We start from the raw sequence: 18,115 nt of genomic DNA, 5'->3' as shown, positions 1-18,115 counted from the left end.
CTATCAGATGACCAAGAAGACGAAGCAACATCGTTACAAAATAATAAATGATGGGCTCTTTTATAAAATACAAAAGTTTGGGATAAATTTTAAAAAATATAATAGTGATATTTTGGCCCAATAGCTGGTTTTGGGATTTGAAATTTGGAATTTGGCCAAAATATAAGCAAAATTTATGGTCAAACATGCGTTTGCCAAATAAAACCCAAGTTTATTTTAGCGAAATCTATGGCCAAACATATCCGTATCTCTCAAATTCTTAACTTACCAACGGTTTAAAATAGCCTTTGACAAAAAAATAATTTACCTTCAAATAAGACTTATGATCCAAATTCCGATCCAAATCCGGATTAATACACCAAAATAAATACCTAATAGGAAATAGATAGAAGTACTTTGAATTGTGACCTTGACCGTTACAATGTGGAACATGGGTAGAAATTCAGTTTGTTCAGTCATCTTTCTTGTACCCCTCAAAAAGAAACGTAAACTATATGCATTTAAAAGCAAAGCAAAACCCATTTTAATTCTTATCTTCTTTGTCTTTTTATTAGAAAACTTTAGTCATAATTGTTTTTTCCACACAAGAAAGAAAGAAAGAAAGAAAGAAAGAAAGAAAGAAACAGATATATAATCTGTGGAGCGCGTTCTCTTATAGCCAATTCTCTGAATTCCTCTCAATTTCCTTCGCATTTCTTTCTGTTTGAGCCGTTCAACCCCAAGGTAAGTTCTCTCTTAAACCCTTCAAAATTCTTATTTCTGAATCTAAATCTAGGTTTTCATGTTTAATTATTAGAAATGATTTACGGAAATTTCTTCAAATTTGTGTAGATGGAGATCGATAAAGCAATTAGAGAATGTGATGATGGAAGATTGAAGACTAAGTATAATAACGCCATTTATGTTATTAAAAGAGCACTGGCTCTTTACTCGTAAGTTTCAAAATCTTTTATGGATTCAACTTTATTGATCTGCTCTAAGTTTGTGCAATTTTAAAGAATCAATGTTACTCTCTCTGTCCCAATTTATGCGGCCCAGTTTGACTAAGCACCAAGAAATGGAAGACTTTTGAAACTTGTAGTTTGTGTGATTATAATTGATAGCATTAAGCGTTAAAGGGAAGCTTTTAAAGTTAAATTGTTTTTGAATGTAGAAAAAATGATATTCTTTTTAGAACCGACTAAAAAGGAAAGAATGACACGTAAATTGAGATAGAGGGATTATTTGCAACTGGACGGGACTTGGGAGTATAACATATAGAGTAATACTTTATTTTCAAGTTCACAGCATTGTGATATCAGAGCATATTATTCTCTTGTTACCTTATACTCTTATAGTATGCTGCTGAGCAATAAATGCACAAGATTTCACTTTTTATTTGAAGTTGTTGAATTATTAGTGAGTTATACTTCACCTTTATTTTTTTCTTTGAATTTATAACTATGACCGTTACGCTTATCTCGGCTATTCCACTGGGTACCTGTATCCTCTCAAGGGTGGAGTTAGAAGCTTGATACAGGTTCGGTTGAACCCAGTAGCTTTTGTCCAAACATTGTATTTGTGTTAAGAAATTCATTAAATATATACGAATATAAGGTTTAGTACCCATTTATTAGCACTTAAAGTTGTTCTAAAATCCAGAACCCATAACATTGAAATTCTAGCTCCGCCTATGCATCCTTTTACCAATATAGTAGGAGTAACTTTACCCACCTAGGCAGATGAGAAGAAAGCAACTGCAAGTCTACACGCATAGATGCATAAGCTATACTCCCTCTATCCTTGTTGTGTTGACCTAGCTGAAATTTCTTGGATATTAAGGGGAGATAATTTGAATGAGTTATTATATCTAGGTTCAGCAGAGAACTTGTGAAACTAATTCCTCGATTGAAAAAAGTATAAAAGTGTCGCATAAAATTCAATAATGATTGAATCAATACTATTTATGTTAATTGGACTTTTGGAAAATGGTATAGTTTGTATTTTAGAGAAAGATGTCCTTTTTTTCTCTCTCCAAAGGCTTAAGACAGTGTGTAAATTAAACAGCATGACTTGCATCTTAGGAACATGATTTGATCTGAGAGCTATCACTATTACTCTTTCCGTTTTAAGATGAAGTTGGCTAAGCATTTCTCAGCTTTCCTCGTTTTGATATTGCTTATGTCCCCCACTGAACAGTGTACAAGAGGTCGCGTTAAGCTTTAATGGAGGGAAAGATTCTACTGTAAGTTCTTTACACGTTTCTTGGTGTTGAGGTCTAAATAGTTCATTTTTCATAAAAGTTCTGACCAAATATGTGAATTTTTGTGATTCAGGTTTTGCTTCACCTGCTAAGAGCAGGCTGTTTTCTGCATGAAGCTGAAGAAAATAATTCAAGAGGAGATGCAGCTGATGGTGGAAAAACATTCCCGATACGAACAATATATTTTGAGAGCCCATCTGCTTTCCCTGAAATCAACTCATTTACCTATGAAGCTGCAGCAACGTAAGTGAGATAATAGTTTACCTCGACCCCCTTTCCCTACCAAATTCCATATATATAAGATGGTACAATGGTGTCGCTGTAGATGATGTCATTTCCTTTATTAATTATTTGGCTTGATCACTCTTCTCTTGCAGTTACAACATACAAATGGATATTATTAGACTCGATTTTAAATCAGGTCTGGAGGCTCTGCTAAAGGCAAATCCAATTCGAGCTATTTTTCTTGGTGTCCGAATCGGAGATCCTACTGCAGTAAATATTTAGTTAACTATTCCAACTAGTCAATGATTTTTTAAATGTAGACCAGTATGATATGTGGCTGACCACTGCTTATGGAACGTATGTTTCAGGTAGGTCAAGAGCAATTCTCACCTAGCTCACCTGGGTGGCCACCTTTCATGAGGGTGAATCCAATTTTGGACTGGTCATACAGGTTTGACTACACCTTATATACAACTCCATACACTTGCAAGATAAGTTAGTAAAATTGATGGTTCATCAAGATGTATTATAAATTAAGCATGTGATACTGCTGAAAAGTTCTTTTTATTTATTAGCATATTGAAAACTGTACTGAGCGATCAACGAACTAGGATTCTTCACCTGATGAAAGTAAATAATCTTTAACTTCACCAATGCAGATAAAAATGGAAGTAGTAAGAAAATTTAACTAGTTCTCAATCTTATTCTTTTAGACTTTAAAATATGAATCCAAATAGGATATTAATTATCCTCACACCTTACCATTTTCATCTGAGAAGAGATGACTACGAAAAAGCTCTTACAGCTTAATATTAATATACTGTCGATATTGACATTCATGTGAGATTCATGATTTTTTCACGGAAATACTGTCAGAAGTATTAGTAGCCCTAGAATTGGAGGATTTGAAGTGCAAACACTAGCATTCAAGTCCATTGACAGTCGGATTGAGATTAAAGCTTAATTTTTCAAGGAGTATAAGAAAGCAATTATTGTATCTACAGAAAAGGATTTTAAATCAATTAACCCAAATGGAGTTCACAAGAATAGTTTAAAAGTAGACAATGGTTGATTTGAACTATTTCTTTTAAAAGTTGGTTGCCTCAAACTTCAGAAGAACAATTATGTACTTAAGTGTTAAAGATAGCACTTTTGATGCATTGATGCACAAAAGAACTGCTTTTCTGGTGAAATACATGAAGAAAAAGGCCCAAGAAAGACAGCAGGCCGAAGAGATAAGGAAGAAAAAGGAGGAAGAGTTTATTGATTATCAAGCATGTTGCTTCTTACCTACAAAAGGAAAACCCTCTTATAATACCAGGGACTGGTTTTGGTCTTTGTTTGGTGTTATTTTATGGCAAGGAGCTTAACAGACTCGTAGGATATTAATTGATAAAAATCCAACAGTGACAAGCATAATACTATTGTTTATGTTTCCAAGCAAGCAACTAGTTATCATAACTCTGAATCCAAGCCAACCCAATGTCAAGGCTTCATAGCATGCTTCATTTTCCTTATAGGCGAATTGCACTTATGACAAAGTGAAGGGCTAGCATTAGGTTCTTGCTCTCCCTTCCTGTTAAAAAAAGTTACTTTCAATTGAGGGAGAAGGTGGAGTTGAAAGAGTTAACGAATTGAATAAAAAGGTGAAGATGTATGTGTCCTTGCCTACCGCCCTCCCCCCCCCCCCCAAAAAAAAACCCACCTCTCCTATTGGAATCTTGTATTTGCTAGTATTTAAGTGATTTGGTTAGAAATTTAGAAATGTTAGGTTGTTACGTTAGATATCGTGTGTGTATCTGTTTGACACCTATAAATGGTGTGTTATGGAGTTATAGATACATCTTTTCTTTTTGTTCTTTAATTCTTATTTTCTGGTAGCAGAATATCTACGATCCTGGCAGTGTCTTAAATAGCTTCCATTTATCTGAGCGTGACCGCGCGCCACTTGCCCTTTCGAAGTTTTTTACTCGCAGCTGTACTATTCTTGACCTTTCATATGACTGTTCCTGCAATACTGTTACTGTTCCGGTGGTCGTTCAAGAGACAACATGTCTATTTTTGATGTTGTTGAATTTTGCAACATCACCCTTGTTCCGGTGATCATTCTGGCAGCATACCCTTGTTACGATAATCATTCTGGTGGCACCTAAGTTGCTCCGATGCGGCAGTTTAGGTGCCGTACCCGTGTCGACACGACACTAGTATGAGTGTGGGTATGAGATCCGTACTGGATCTGGTCAAACAATTTTGGGTACTTTGACCACGATGAACGGGAGAATTCGAGATGAGATACAATTTAATTCCCGAAATCAGAACCAAAACTAGGGTAAATTTGAAGAAAATAGCATACCTTATCTAGGAAATCAATCCTTTACTTATCTACAACTTGAGAATAAAAATAAATTCACACTTTACAAGCTATACGTAAGTATTCCACAAAATTTCTCATAATTTAGAGATATTTTTATTTTTTTGAACTATTTTTAGCCGGATCCCCGCACCATCTCCATACTAGGATCCGTAGCCCCGAATCTTAAAAATTACATCTCGAAGGATCCGACCTCTAGATCCGTACCCGTGTTGGACACCCGCACCCTTGTCCGAGCAACTTATGGCACAACTTTTTTTCCACGAGTATTTCAGCATCTTTTTTTCTTGATATAGTAAACCCAATCCCCCAAACCTCCAACCTACCTAGTTGGAGTTAGAGGGTTTCTTGCACTAGGCTATCCCTTCCGTGTCTGAGTCTCTTGGCCATTCTTTCATTCACTATTTCTCCATTTTCCTGATCATTTCTATACTAATTCTCCAGCAACAATCTGATGAGCGGAACGCAGAATGTTTTTGATAAGATCCCGGTGAGAGAACTTTCAAGTTACTCTGTGGCTGTTTACTTTTCAGTAGTTTAAGAAAAGCAAACTCAAGTAGGTTTCCTCACCTTGAGTTTGAGAGAGTGTGTTAGAATATTAAGTTGTAGTGTTAGAATGTTAGAAGTGTTAATTTCATTTGTTAAATATTGTCCCACATTTGGACAAATATTATGTGTATTACCTATAAATAAGTCTCTTCTCTTGTTCTCTCATGGTACTGTATAGAAAAAAGGGTGTGCTAGTGGTTGTCTGGGATAATAGCTGCTTGAATGGAATTAGGAGTTGTGGTAGTGCTGAAGTGGGTAGGTGGAGAGAGAAAAAGTGGGGTAGCCTTAGCACTACTATAAAGATACTGGACTTATCTTTCGGAATTGGCAGTTCTCTGGGTTGATTTTAAGTGTGATGTAAGGCCTAGGAAATCAAGGAGTACAAAACTTTACACTTCATTAGAATTATGGCTCGAATTAATATACTCGAACAAATTATGGCTTGAAGATAAACATTACGTCAGTTGTTGGTCATGGCAAGTACTGAATGTGTAATTTTCCATTGTATTTAATTGATTCAATATGTCAATGCAGGATTGAATGTTTTTTTACTATCGTTTTGGAGCATTAAATGGGATTATTATGTATGTACTTCTTCCCTGGAACCAAGAAAGAATGTTCAGAAGTATTGAAACAAACAATCCAAAAAAGTTTAACCTTTGGAATAACCTAAAGGTCTGGAATCCAACGTAATCCAGCTAAAGATAGTGATGACCAAACTCTTAGTCATTATCTCATTTCCAAAAAAAACTATTAATCATGACTCGTGTGGTTTACATTTTCTTTCAATACTTACCCTTGTTGAATTGGCTGCATCACTGATTTTACCTTTGTTCAGGGTTTTGCATGCCCTTTTCAATGGAAGATGTTCATTTGGCAAATTTTCTTTGATTTGATCTGCCATGATTTTGTGTATTTTTTATGACTTTGATCATCCACTTTACTGTTTATTTCTCCTATTGGATGAATTAAAATAACTAACCTGCAAAATTTGATGCGGCAGAGATGTATGGGCGTTCCTATTGGTGTGCAAGGTTCAGTACTGCAGTCTTTATGATCAGGGGTAATTTTCTGTTGTGTTACTGCAAAATTTATTAGATTCATCATCCTGCAATTACATGAAACATATGAAATCTTAATCTTTCTGTTTTATTTTTGAGATTTATACTAGTATGATAGTATCTCTTATATTGCTGATCTGATTTGTGCTACTTAACACTCATGAATTATACTTTGGAACTTCAACGTCCAGATGTATATTCTCATTGATTTGACCATCTATTTATTTTACTGCTCTTGTAGGTATACCTCAATAGGGAGCATTCATGACACTGTTCGTAATGCACTTTTGTGCATCAGGAACTCGGACAATAGTGAAGAGAAGTTTAAACCTGCCTATTTACTCGCTGATGGAAGGTTGGAAAGAGCTGGAAGGGTAAAGAAGAACCCTTCTTCGGTGTGTGGGAAGTTATCTTCTATTAGCAATGGAGGGAAAATGGAGAATTTGAATTCCGGTAGCATGCTTACTGCCTCGATTATTTCTGTGGGGGATGAAATTTTGTAAGTTATTGTTGCTTGACATTTGTATTTGATGATCCTTTTATCATGTTGACATGCTCTTCTAAGTGGCTTCTTCTCGTTATATGTAATTTTTGTTGGATTTCTGCCAAATCTTTATCACTTATATTGTCCTTTAGTGTTTGTTCCTTTAGTGTTTGTTCTTTTGAATTTTCAATTGATCTGTTTGGATTTCATGTTCTAGTTGTTGGTTCTTTTATGATCAGCTATTGTTGAACCTAAGAGTATTTTTTAAAAGTTATAAATTGTTGAACCTGAATGTACTTTAGTTGTTCCTGGAACACATTTAATCTCTTGGGTAACTAGATTTCCTGCAAGTGAATCAAATTTCTGCAAGCACATAGTTTCTCCCTAACCCAGCTATCTCAGCTGATTTTCGGAAACAAGTTATCCTCTACTTCAATGGAAATTTTCCTCTAAATTGAACTCGAGTCTATAATCCAGAAGGAATGAAACAATCTTATTTTGAAGTGTAAACGACGTTGGCATTTTATATTACAAGATTTCATTTGAATTTTCTATTCTTTATCTGGTTAAATGGATATAATATTTTTTCATAGGCATGTAAACGACGTTGGCATTTGGTCTATCGGAAACAGCCTCTCTACTCCATGGGGGTAGGGGTAAGGTCTGCGTACACACTTCCCTCCCCAGACCCCTTACTTTTGGGATTTTACTGGGTTGTTGTTAGTCAAAAGACAGTGACTTGATGATGAGGGGCAGAGTATGGTCTTGGATTCTAGTTGATGTGTGTCATTAACACATTTTGACTTGCTCTTTTGGTAGCCGGATGGACATAAGGGGACACCGTTAAATTTCTGTGCATTTGTCAAAGTAGACGTTTACATTTTTCGTTTGATTGGTAAACTATGTCAATTAGAAAAGTTTACTATGCGGATTTGTGTATTGCAAAATATAGTCTATCTTATCAGTTTGCTCTACATTAAACTCAGCCATTTGAGGCAGAGAGCTAACAGGCTAGAGACAAGTGAATATATATTCGCTCTGAACCTAAAATCTAATATTCTGTGCTCTTTACATCTGCTTGCTTATCAGATATTTTTCTCTTGGTTCCATAGCTCAGGTTTGGCACTGTAGAGGACAAATTGGGGTCTATGTTGTGTAAAAAGCTCCATTCTATTGGTTGGGCAGTATCGCGAGTTGCTGTCACTCGAAATGATGTAAGTAATATGTTATTGGGAGTTTTTGCAATGTTTGCTTGAACTGTGCACACAGTTAAAAAGACTTCAAAGATAGAAATAAAATCCTCGAATTCTCTAATAAGCTTAGGGATAAAATGGATAGCTTAACCTGAATATCTCCCTAGTGATTGGAAAAGATTCATTACCATCCCAAGCCAATTATTAGCTATAACAGTCAATTGTAATTGCTTTCCTGAAGCACGCCAGTTTTTTCCTCTATTTTCCACCTTGATAATTGGGAAACCTTAAACCTTTTTAAATTTCTAGTCTCCATTTTTAATCTTGTCCTTCTCAATTTCAGATAGATTCTGTAGCCGAGGAAGTAGAGAGACGGAAGTCCACAGATGATATGGTAAGCATTTGTCAGTATGGATTATATCATAGACTGGTCTGCAATTAGCTTTGTATGTCTGTAATTGTCTGTGAGGAAATACTATCAGCTCTGAGCATAGGTTTTTAAAATTGTTATCTTCCAACAGGTACTTATATTTGGTGGGATAGGTCCGTTGCATTCAGATGTTACTGTAGCAGGAGTAGCAAAAGCCTTTGGTGTTCGCATGGTACATAATATCGATCCTTCTGCGTGCTTTTAATCCATGACTTAGCCTGAGAAATAGCTTCTGAATGATTTAACTTTGTAACATGGAAACTTTTAAATGATTTACATGTCTGGCTGATGTTGCATATGTCGTAAACTTGATGTGCCATGTGTGGTATGCTGTTGGCTGCTTTTCAAAAAAAAATTCCCTCATTGGTGTCTGTTGTATCTCTGTGAGAGAACACATCTGAAGGGGTAATTCTTTGCTTTTATTTTCTTTTCTACTGGGATGGATGGTTTAGTCAAGTTAAAAGTTTAAATGAAGGTACAGGTCTTATTAGAAATGAAGAAAAAAAATAATAAGAGAAGGATGATCAAACATCTAATTTTAAATTACCATGGTAAAGTCACCTAGATACATTATTGGTAAATGTATTTGATGCATAGATGTCTATGATTATGTGTTTATAAATGTGAATATGATTTTTACGTGTAGCTTTAGATATGTTAATACGACTATAATGCTTTAAATAATTAAATGTTCACGAGTACTTTATTTTACAATCCTTGTGTCATTCTGCATGTCCGAAAGATACAACAGTTTTTCCAGTGTCCGTAATATTTATGAAACACTCTTTCAGAAATGTTATTTGATATTTCGCTTTTTACTGATATATCAGTGTCTCAAATCTTTCCATTACTTTCTTTTTCAGGCTCCTGATGAAGAATTTGAAGAACATCTGAGGCACCTTATAGGTGAAAAATGTTCTGGTGACAAGAACGAGGTCAGAGCTTTTCTTTAAATGCAATATCGTGGGCAAGAATGGCACAGTGTTGTTACTATCTTACCTGTGCTTTTTGAGTTTGTTGCTTCAGTTACCTTCTATTGCACTGGTATCAAGAAATCTCTCGTTCCATTCTGTTAGGAGTCGATTGAAAGGTTAAATGAAAAAGCTCCTTGATAGGCTAGGAATCCAGTTTACATGAACAAAATTGTAGTGTTTTCTTGAAACGTTGGAATTCATTTCTGCATCTTGATTGGTAAATTAGCTGAATAATAAAAAGGGAAACCCGGTGCACTAAGCTCACAGGGTCCGGGAAGGGCCGGACCACAAGGGTCTATTGTACGCAGCCTTACCCTACATTTCTGTATGGCTGTTTCCACGACTCGAACCCGTGACCTCCTGGTCACATGGCAACTTTACCAGTTACGCCAAGGCTCCCCTTCAAATTAGCTGAATAATATTAAGGGTTTTTTAATATAGTTCTCATATACGAAATATTAGACATCGAAAGCAAGTAATAATCTGAACGGTAAGGAAAAGCTTGAAGATATTACTTTTCTACAGGATGAATCAGCCTTTTCAGAAGCATTTCCATTTATGATTACATGCGACTAGAAAGATCCTGACTCCAAAGTTTCAAGCCCTGATACTTTTCTTCAAGGCAGTTCTGGAATTCTTGTCGTTCCGGAGATTGTTCCACTAAACTGATTTTGAAATGATGCACCATCTTGTGTGCCCATCAACTAACTGACTCTGAAAGATACAAATTAAATAAGTGGAAGGGAGAACGTACTTAGTTATCATTTTCAGGAAAAAACATCCTTATTTATAAAGGTAACCCTTGTTTCTTTTCCTATTCCAGATGGCGCTGTTGCCCGAGGGTATTACAGAATTGTTGCATCATGAACAGCTGCCTGTGCCTTTGGTATGTTGGCCATTATGAACTATGATGGTTATTTTAAGTTCTTTCTGTAGTTTTGATGTTTTATTTATCTTAGAGAATGTATAAAATGATATCCAACTTCATTCTCAACCATTATATATTTTGCCAAGTTTTTGTTTTTATATTGTGTTAAAACATCTTCAATCACACTTAGAGAGGACGTTTAGACTTAGGTTTCTAATTATTGTTTTCAACTCAAGGTTTGTTTAATTTGCTGAGTTTTTGTTTGTATGTTGTCTTAAAAATCTTTTCACACACCTTGAGGATTGTTTAGGCTTAAGTAAAAATATCGTTTATATTTATTTATGGAAATAGCTTTAATGAAACTCACATGCAGCTTACTGCCCTGAAAACTGTCTATTTTTAAGTAAGAAGCTATCAGCCCCTAGAATGGTCTATCTTTCTAAACAATGTTGCTTGGATCCTTCAAAATCTTTTGTGCATCCTTGTCCATCCGACACAGTTTGGATGTGGGTGTGGGATCTGCACCAGATTTGGTCAAAATCTAACTTGGGTACTGTGACTATACCTATCGTCAAGAAGTATAGGTTGATTGGATATTTGGTTTGATTTTTGGTTTATGTCATACGAATATTCACTAAGTACTAGAACAATTTGCTATTTTACAAGATACCATATGAATAAAATATTAAGCGTTTACAAAGAGTTTAGTTTTTACCACAGTACTTTTTGCTCTGGCTATTAAAGACAGTTATTTCTACCACAAATACTTTTTGCTTTCTAGATATTAATGAAGCTCAAGAAGCATAAATAGATAATGATTGATTCGAATCAAAATTCTAACAAAACTAGTTACTTTTCTCCATTTCAAACTATTATATACTCCTTCTATCCCAATTTATGTGATGAACTTTCCTTTTTAGCCCGTCCCAAAAAAAGAATGATACCTTTCTATATTTAGGAACAATTTAACTTTAAACTTTCCATTTTACCCTTAATGGTTGCATAGTTATAAATGCTATATTATTAGTTGTATCCTAGCATCTATATATATCCGCACTCGGATCCATACCCCTAAATTCCAAAATTCATGTGATGACGAATCCGACCTCTAGATCCACACTCGTATTGGGTACTTGACCCATATCCGACCAACACAGTTTTCCAACCATAAGTAGATTGTTCTATATCTGCTGGTCGTTTTTATTTCCATTTTGTTCTGGTCATTACATGCATATTATGTCTCTATCAGATGTCTACCTAGTGTCCAAGTGGATGGTCAAATTGAAAATTTTGCTTTATTTGTACATTTCTTAACATTGTCATCTACTAAATTGACTAGCCAAGCTCTATTGTCAAATTTGGAAATTCAGTAAATTAGGCCTTTTCTTTGATACTACTTATTAAATAGCATGCTAGGAATAATTTCTCAAGTCCCATGTACTTTAATTTTTAGAATTTGGAAATCAAATAAGACATTCTTTTCATCAAGTGGTAAAACACCTCAAAAGAATGGCATAGGGTGCAAAAGGCAAGCAACAACCTCATAATTTTTTTTAAGCCAGTGGTTTTAGTAGATTTGTTTTTCATGCAGTGAATCAATTCTCATTCATACTGATTTGAGAGTATCCAACAAAAAAGATCCAAACGGCTGAATGTATCTAGCTATAAGTCAGGACCTTTTTTGTTCTTGTAGAAAATGCATTTTTGTTTCTATAAAAAGATCCGTGTTATAGAAGAGCTGTCCATTTTGGGTTATCACTTCAGCGGTGAAATTTTCGAGGTCTTCATTTGACAAGTCGAATCATCTTTTTAGATGCATGTAGCAACTAGTAGACTTTTGCCCTCAATACCAAAGAGCCATATTTGAAGACTGAAGCTAAGGAACCAGCCAAATATATAAAATGCATTTTTTATAGTATGGTTGATATAGTTCTTTTTGTCGTTACTCATCTTGTCTTGATAAAAAAATACTACTCGTGTTGCCTATCAAAAAAAAAATTACACTTATATCCAACCAACGATGTTCTTAATTCTGAAACTATCACATCTGAATAGGCACACATCTATGACTCTTCAACTTTCCCCTTTTCTGTTTTCCTGTTAGCAGGAGGGGGCATGGGACTTATTTACCTACAACTTACAAGCGTAGTTTTGATTGGGCCCCTGCAGTCATTATCTAAAATATAAATGTTCTATAGATTCTTCCTCTCGTCGCCGAAGTTTGGCCAGCTATGTTTGAATCTGACTCTATTATATCCAAATAGGCACACATCTAAAAATCGTCATCTTTCCTATTTTTTGTTTTCTCTGGTATTTGTCCGTCATCTTTAGAGATATGCATGTTTGTGTACAAATAAGTGTGAGGTTTAGAGATCCTCTGGTTTTATAGAAAAACTAATTCATCTTAAAATATTGCATATTTGAGTGAAAAGAGTTCAATATAGCCAAATGGATATGATGATTCATTTAACCGAGGGCGCAAATAGAGCCGAATGGATATGGGTGTTTCATATTGTTGATCCCAACTTATGTAGGGATTATGGCATGATTGTTGCTATTGTTGCAAGTTTTCGTTCTAGATATTTCTAGTGGTAGTGTTTGATTGAATGCCCTAAGCTGCTTATTAGCCTTTGAAGTTTTTTTCTAAAGAAGATGGATTTTATTAAAGAAAAAGAAAAGAGGAGAATCTTTATGATATAAGAAATTGGATCACTGATTGTGAGAGTTAAATAGATGTTCTTATATAGCACTAACAATTTTTTTGGCTTATGCAAAGCTGTCAATATGGTTAACAAATATGGAAAAAGCTGATAGCTGACAGTGAAGCTACCTTGTCTTTGCCTCGATTTCCCTCTTTAATTTCATTCTTTTAATTACACGGGGCTGTTTTATGTTCATATTCCTTCTGACACTCTTACCTAATTGTTTAAGATACTTATGAAGTAAAAAGTTTTTTAGCATGTGCATTTTGTCTTTTGTAGATCAAGTGCCATAATGTGATTATTCTCACTGCGACAAATGTTGTAGAGCTGGATCGGCAATGGGATTGTCTGATTGAATTGGCAAAATCTAATGGCATCCTGGTATTGATGGATCCATTTGTATCAAAATGCTTTGCAACAACTCTTTCTGATGTGAGTGCTACGTAACCCTTTCTTAGATTCTTTTATGCCCCTTTTTATAGTTTCCTTGTTGATGTGTAATATTTAGAACTACAGAAGTCATTTCCTTTTATATCATTAGTATTTTTGAACCCTTGTTTCCCCATGTGCTAGTAAGTGGCCTTTCCAAGTTTCATTTCTTCCAAACTGTTTCTTTTTAGGACAAAAGACTCCTGCTTTCGCCTTTCTTATGGGAACTCTTCTCCCTGGTTTGGGTAACTATTGTCTTTTGTGTTTTCCTTGGAACTTGAATGTTGTACCTGACAAATTTTTGATTATCACTAGGTTCTAGTTCTGAAAAGCAAATTTCCTTTTTGTTTTACTAGACTTCATGAATAATGTATAAATCTGTAGTTCCCATATTGTAAAATGAAAAGTGAAGAAAAAAATGGATTATTAATAAATCAGGTAAATAATATTCAGTCCCTTACAACAGATTTGAACTAGCATACTAAATGAACTGAAGCATTGAAAGGACTTGTCATAGCAGAAAAAGGCACCACAATCCAGTGAACTTAAGATCCTTTTCCCATGTGTTTCTTATGTGCTCATACAAGGATAACATTTCTAGAAATCCTAGATCCGCCTATGAGTCATGGAGGGTATGCTATAACTGAAAAATGCATATGCTCAAATAACTTTCACTTTGTCTATGGGCTGCTATCTTAGTGCGATTAAGTTGATGTAATGGAACCTGCTCTGTATTGCAGCTATCATGCAATCATCGTTACAGATACTTGAGATAACAATATATCTATTCGTTCATCAATGGAGTGTCATTTATTGTATATTTCACCCTGGATAACCTTCTAGAACAGTTGGGTGCAGTTCATTTACTGTTAGTTTCAGTTATCACATAATGTCAGAAATGGATTTTTAATACTTCGTATTTTGTCCTATTGCATTGATCATTATGTATCACTCTGTATTGCAGGTCGAAGTTGCTCAACCTTTGTCAAAGCTTTGCGCTCAGTTCCCTGATCTTTACATAGGTAAATCATTTTTTCTTCCCCGCAGTCCATCCAATTTTTTCCCTTCCTTCCTGTTAGTAACTCTTACCTGTTTTCTTGGATATGAAGGAGGCTATCGCAGATCAAGAGAAGGCCCTGTTGTAATTACATTTGAAGGAAAGGTAAAGACCTCTTGATGAAGATGTCACATCAGTTTTGAAGCATTTTCTTTTTTCATCAACTTGAATAGGATATGTTGTGTTGCTGTAGGATCTATCAAGAATAGAAGCTGCTTCTCAGTCATTGTGCCAGAAATTTCACGCCGGTGCATTCTCTGAAATTGAGTGACATGCATTTTCCACTGTTTCCAATCATCATCCTTCTTGGCTTGCATATCCAAGTTATATTTGCCTAAAATGGCCTCTAAATCTTGGACTTACAAATGCCAAAAAGGAGATTGAAGGTTTAATGACTTCCCCGGAACAATGAAGGAGAAGGATGGGCTCACCAGAAAGAAAAGAAAAAGGATCAAGAGGAAAATAATTTGCTCGAAAATGAAAGAGAAAGGAGTAGCTTTGTTTCAGCTCGTCGACTGCAACTCTAATGCCAATATTAACTATTTCTTTCATACAGTTTAACTGTTTAAGACACAATTACTTAAAGCTTATTGAAATTCTGGGACCTAACAAGCCTTTCTTTGACACAGTATCTCTCATATTCTATCCTAGTAGTTTGTCTTCTGCAATTTACTTGGTTACAATATGTTATTATCTTTCACTTTCTTAGCTCCTTGTAAAGCACCTCATTGGTATTACAATGTCTAAACCACCTGGATAGCTGGCTCGGTTCGGCTGCTTATATTTTAGTTCTGCTCAAATCTTGGTTTGGCTGTTACAAGGATAGGCGTCAAAACACTAGACCTATAACACAGAGTCCAGGAGATAATATAGTCTGTGACGGACTGACAGGCCGCGACTCAAGCAATTCTTTGGGTTGCTTCGTTGAATCCTCCAACTCTGTAGGTGCCATGTACGGACCCATAGCAGGTGGCTTCGCCCACGGTATGGAGTCCTTATTCTCATTAAGGACTTGTTGTTCACATGGAGTCAAGGCTTCGTCCACCTTGACCTCCTTAGTCTCTGTCCCGACTGCCAAAACCGTTGCTCCTTCTTCCTTGAAGCCTTTCACGATTTGCATCGCGGACAGCTGACTAACAACTTGTGGCACCCGAACTGTCGGTACAACACATGGACCCCTCGGGCCATAAATGTAGATCTGGTTGAGATATGGGCAGATGAAGGCCTTCACTTCATCCCAATAGTCCAGCTCCAGTACCAGATGAAACACATCCAGGGAACGACAAAGAAACTCACATTTCCCTGCCAAGCTCCTAAGTTGAGCTGCACATTGCGGGCAACTCCTTTCACGTTGGTGGGTTTGGCGTTTACGGTCTTCAGCACAGAACTGCTAGGACCAACTGCAAGGCTAAGTGACTTAGCCTTTGCTTCCGACACAAAGTTGTGTGTCGCGCCGGTGTTCACCATGATACGGACAAACTGTCCGATCAATCTTGCATCCACGAATAGGGATCCTGGCTCTCTCGATCGGGGATCCTTGCCAATCACATCGTCGCCTAACGAGTGAACTAGTTTGGCAATGTCATGCTTCCCTTGGGCAGATGGCTTTAAAGCAGGCTTTTTGGCTACTACTGTGCCCAGTATCATGTTGCCAAGATGAGCTATGCCCGGCTGTTGTTGAACTGCTTCTTCGGCCTGTTCGTCAGCTTGGACTCTCTCCTCTGTTAGCCTCCGCTCGGCCTCAATTAAGGCACCGAGTATCTTCAAAGAAGGACAATCCTTGTAGCCATGACTAGGGTCCTTGCAGATGTAACAACCATTGCGGGGACCAACTTTCTTCTTCCTTTGGCCATACATGTCACGCCAATGAGACGCCTTGTTGCCTTCTTCGTTGGAATTGCGGTCAAGGGCAGCAACTTGCTTGCCCTTGTCCCTATATCCATGGTCTCCACCAGGTTTGAAGTTGGTGTCCTTTGCCTTTGTGGCTTTTGTCCTATAATTATTTAAGGACTCAGCCACCGCGATAGCTTCATCGACGTCTTGGACTTGACGCAGCTGCAATTCCTGTTTGGCCCAGTTTTGAAGGCCATCTATGAAAGTGAATAGCAAGTCATCGCTTGCCATGTTCGGAATCTGCAGGATGAGTTTAGTGAATTCCTTCACGTACTCACTAATGGAAGTTGTCTGCCTGAGCTCTCTCAACTTTCTACGTGCCTCATTAACAACGTTTTGGGGGTAGAACTGGCGCTTCAGTTCGAATTTGAACTGTTCCCAGCTCTTGATGGAGCAAGTTCCCTTCTCCATGTCAGTTTTCTTCCTCCTCCACCACAGCATAGCGGTGTCGGCTAGGTACATCGTTGTTGCCCGGATCTTGGAAGCCTCATCAACGATGCTGAGGTGCTCAAAGTAGTCTTCCATCTTCCAAATGAAGTTCTCTACTTCTTGAGTATTTCGTTCGCCCCTAAACTCCTTCGGTTTTGGGCCCTCGATTTTGGTTTCACAAACTGTTATATATCCAGTGCCACCAGCTAGCTTTGCTGCCTGCAGTTGTTGCTTTAGGGCTTCAACTTCCCTGTGCAACGATGATACAGCCTCAGCTAGTTTAAGCTCAAGGTTGGTCAGTCCATCCCTGTGCTCTTTGAACACTTGATCTAACATTTCTTTGACGTCTCCTAACTCTTCTAGGGCAGTAGACTCAAGTGAGCAGAAGTTGTGTTCAACAACTTCATTACGCCGGTTTAATGCGCTAAACCAGCCTCGGTGAGATCCATTCTCACGTCTAAAAGATTTGAGGCAGAAACCTCACAATCTTCACCACGACCAACCTGTTGTGGGGGTAACACAAAAGCTGGCACCTTACTTGTTACGGCTATGGTGGGATCTTGCGCTTTGCTCGTCCCTCTCTTCTTTGGTTTCGGTCTCCTTGTTGGTAATTCGTCTCTCCCCCGAATGTTGTCTAAGGTAACATTATCTCCATCGGTTGCCATGGTAATAACCTTTTGCTCTGATACTACTTGTCACGAGACCGTTTTCTAAGGGCTCCATGCGGACAGCAAGATAGACCGGCTGCTATTCTAGCTTCAGTCCTAACCAAGAAATAAGCACAATGTCATGCTTGAACCAAGGCAATCATACAAACTCAAAGGTTGAGAAGATAATGAAATGAAAGACACAAGGATTGGGAGGCCAAAGCCAATTTTCGGATTTACTTCATATACAAAAGAAGAAAATATAAGTGTATGAGATCTGCCTTCTAACAAGGCATATACATGTCTATATATACAATGAATGTCCACTGTAGAGTTGCTGGCGGTGGACCCGTCCAGCTGTGTAGCACTGCTTTATGCTGGCATCATGTGATCTCCATGATTGTGTTAGCAGCCCATGTGCCAATGGTCCTGTCCAGTTGTTGTGCCCCAGTTCTTGCTGGCAGATAGTTGCCTCCATGATTGCCCAGACAGGCTGTGATCCTACCCAGCTGTGTAACACATGCCTTTGCTGGCAGATAATTGCCTCCATGATTGTCCTGG

General features: G+C 37.1%; 1 protein-coding gene across 1 annotated transcript; it reads left to right on the top strand.

Annotated features, from left to right (window-relative positions):
- The first annotated feature begins 590 nt into the window (after nucleotides 1-590).
- LOC104094429 (uncharacterized) lies at nucleotides 591-15,253 on the top strand. Its single transcript, XM_009600365.4, has 17 exons — nucleotides 591-723; nucleotides 832-932; nucleotides 2,179-2,224; nucleotides 2,316-2,485; nucleotides 2,620-2,737; nucleotides 2,836-2,918; nucleotides 6,391-6,450; nucleotides 6,690-6,947; nucleotides 8,050-8,146; nucleotides 8,469-8,519; nucleotides 8,647-8,727; nucleotides 9,419-9,490; nucleotides 10,353-10,415; nucleotides 13,379-13,531; nucleotides 14,493-14,550; nucleotides 14,638-14,690; nucleotides 14,779-15,253. The coding sequence occupies exons 2-17, from the start codon at nucleotides 832-834 to the stop codon at nucleotides 14,854-14,856; spliced, it is 1,542 nt and encodes a 513-aa protein (XP_009598660.1). The 5' UTR covers nucleotides 591-723; the 3' UTR covers nucleotides 14,857-15,253.
- The last annotated feature ends 2,862 nt before the right edge of the window (nucleotides 15,254-18,115 follow it).

Source organism: Nicotiana tomentosiformis, chromosome 7 (genome assembly GCF_000390325.3).
Source record: "Nicotiana tomentosiformis chromosome 7, ASM39032v3, whole genome shotgun sequence".
Classification (NCBI taxonomy): Eukaryota; Viridiplantae; Streptophyta; class Magnoliopsida; order Solanales; family Solanaceae; genus Nicotiana; species Nicotiana tomentosiformis.
The sequence above is the reverse complement of the archived record's forward strand: the minus strand, read 5'-3'. Positions and strand labels throughout refer to the sequence as shown.

Coding starts and splice junctions, on each gene's coding strand:
- LOC104094429 (XM_009600365.4), top strand. CDS start 832: ATGGAGATCGATAAAGCAATTAGAGAATGTGATGATGGAAGATTGAAG. Junction 6,948..8,049: donor TCTGTGGGGGATGAAATTTT/GTAAGTTATTGT, acceptor TCCATAGCTCAG/GTTTGGCACTGTAGAGGACA. Junction 14,551..14,637: donor GTTCCCTGATCTTTACATAG/GTAAATCATTTT, acceptor TTGGATATGAAG/GAGGCTATCGCAGATCAAGA.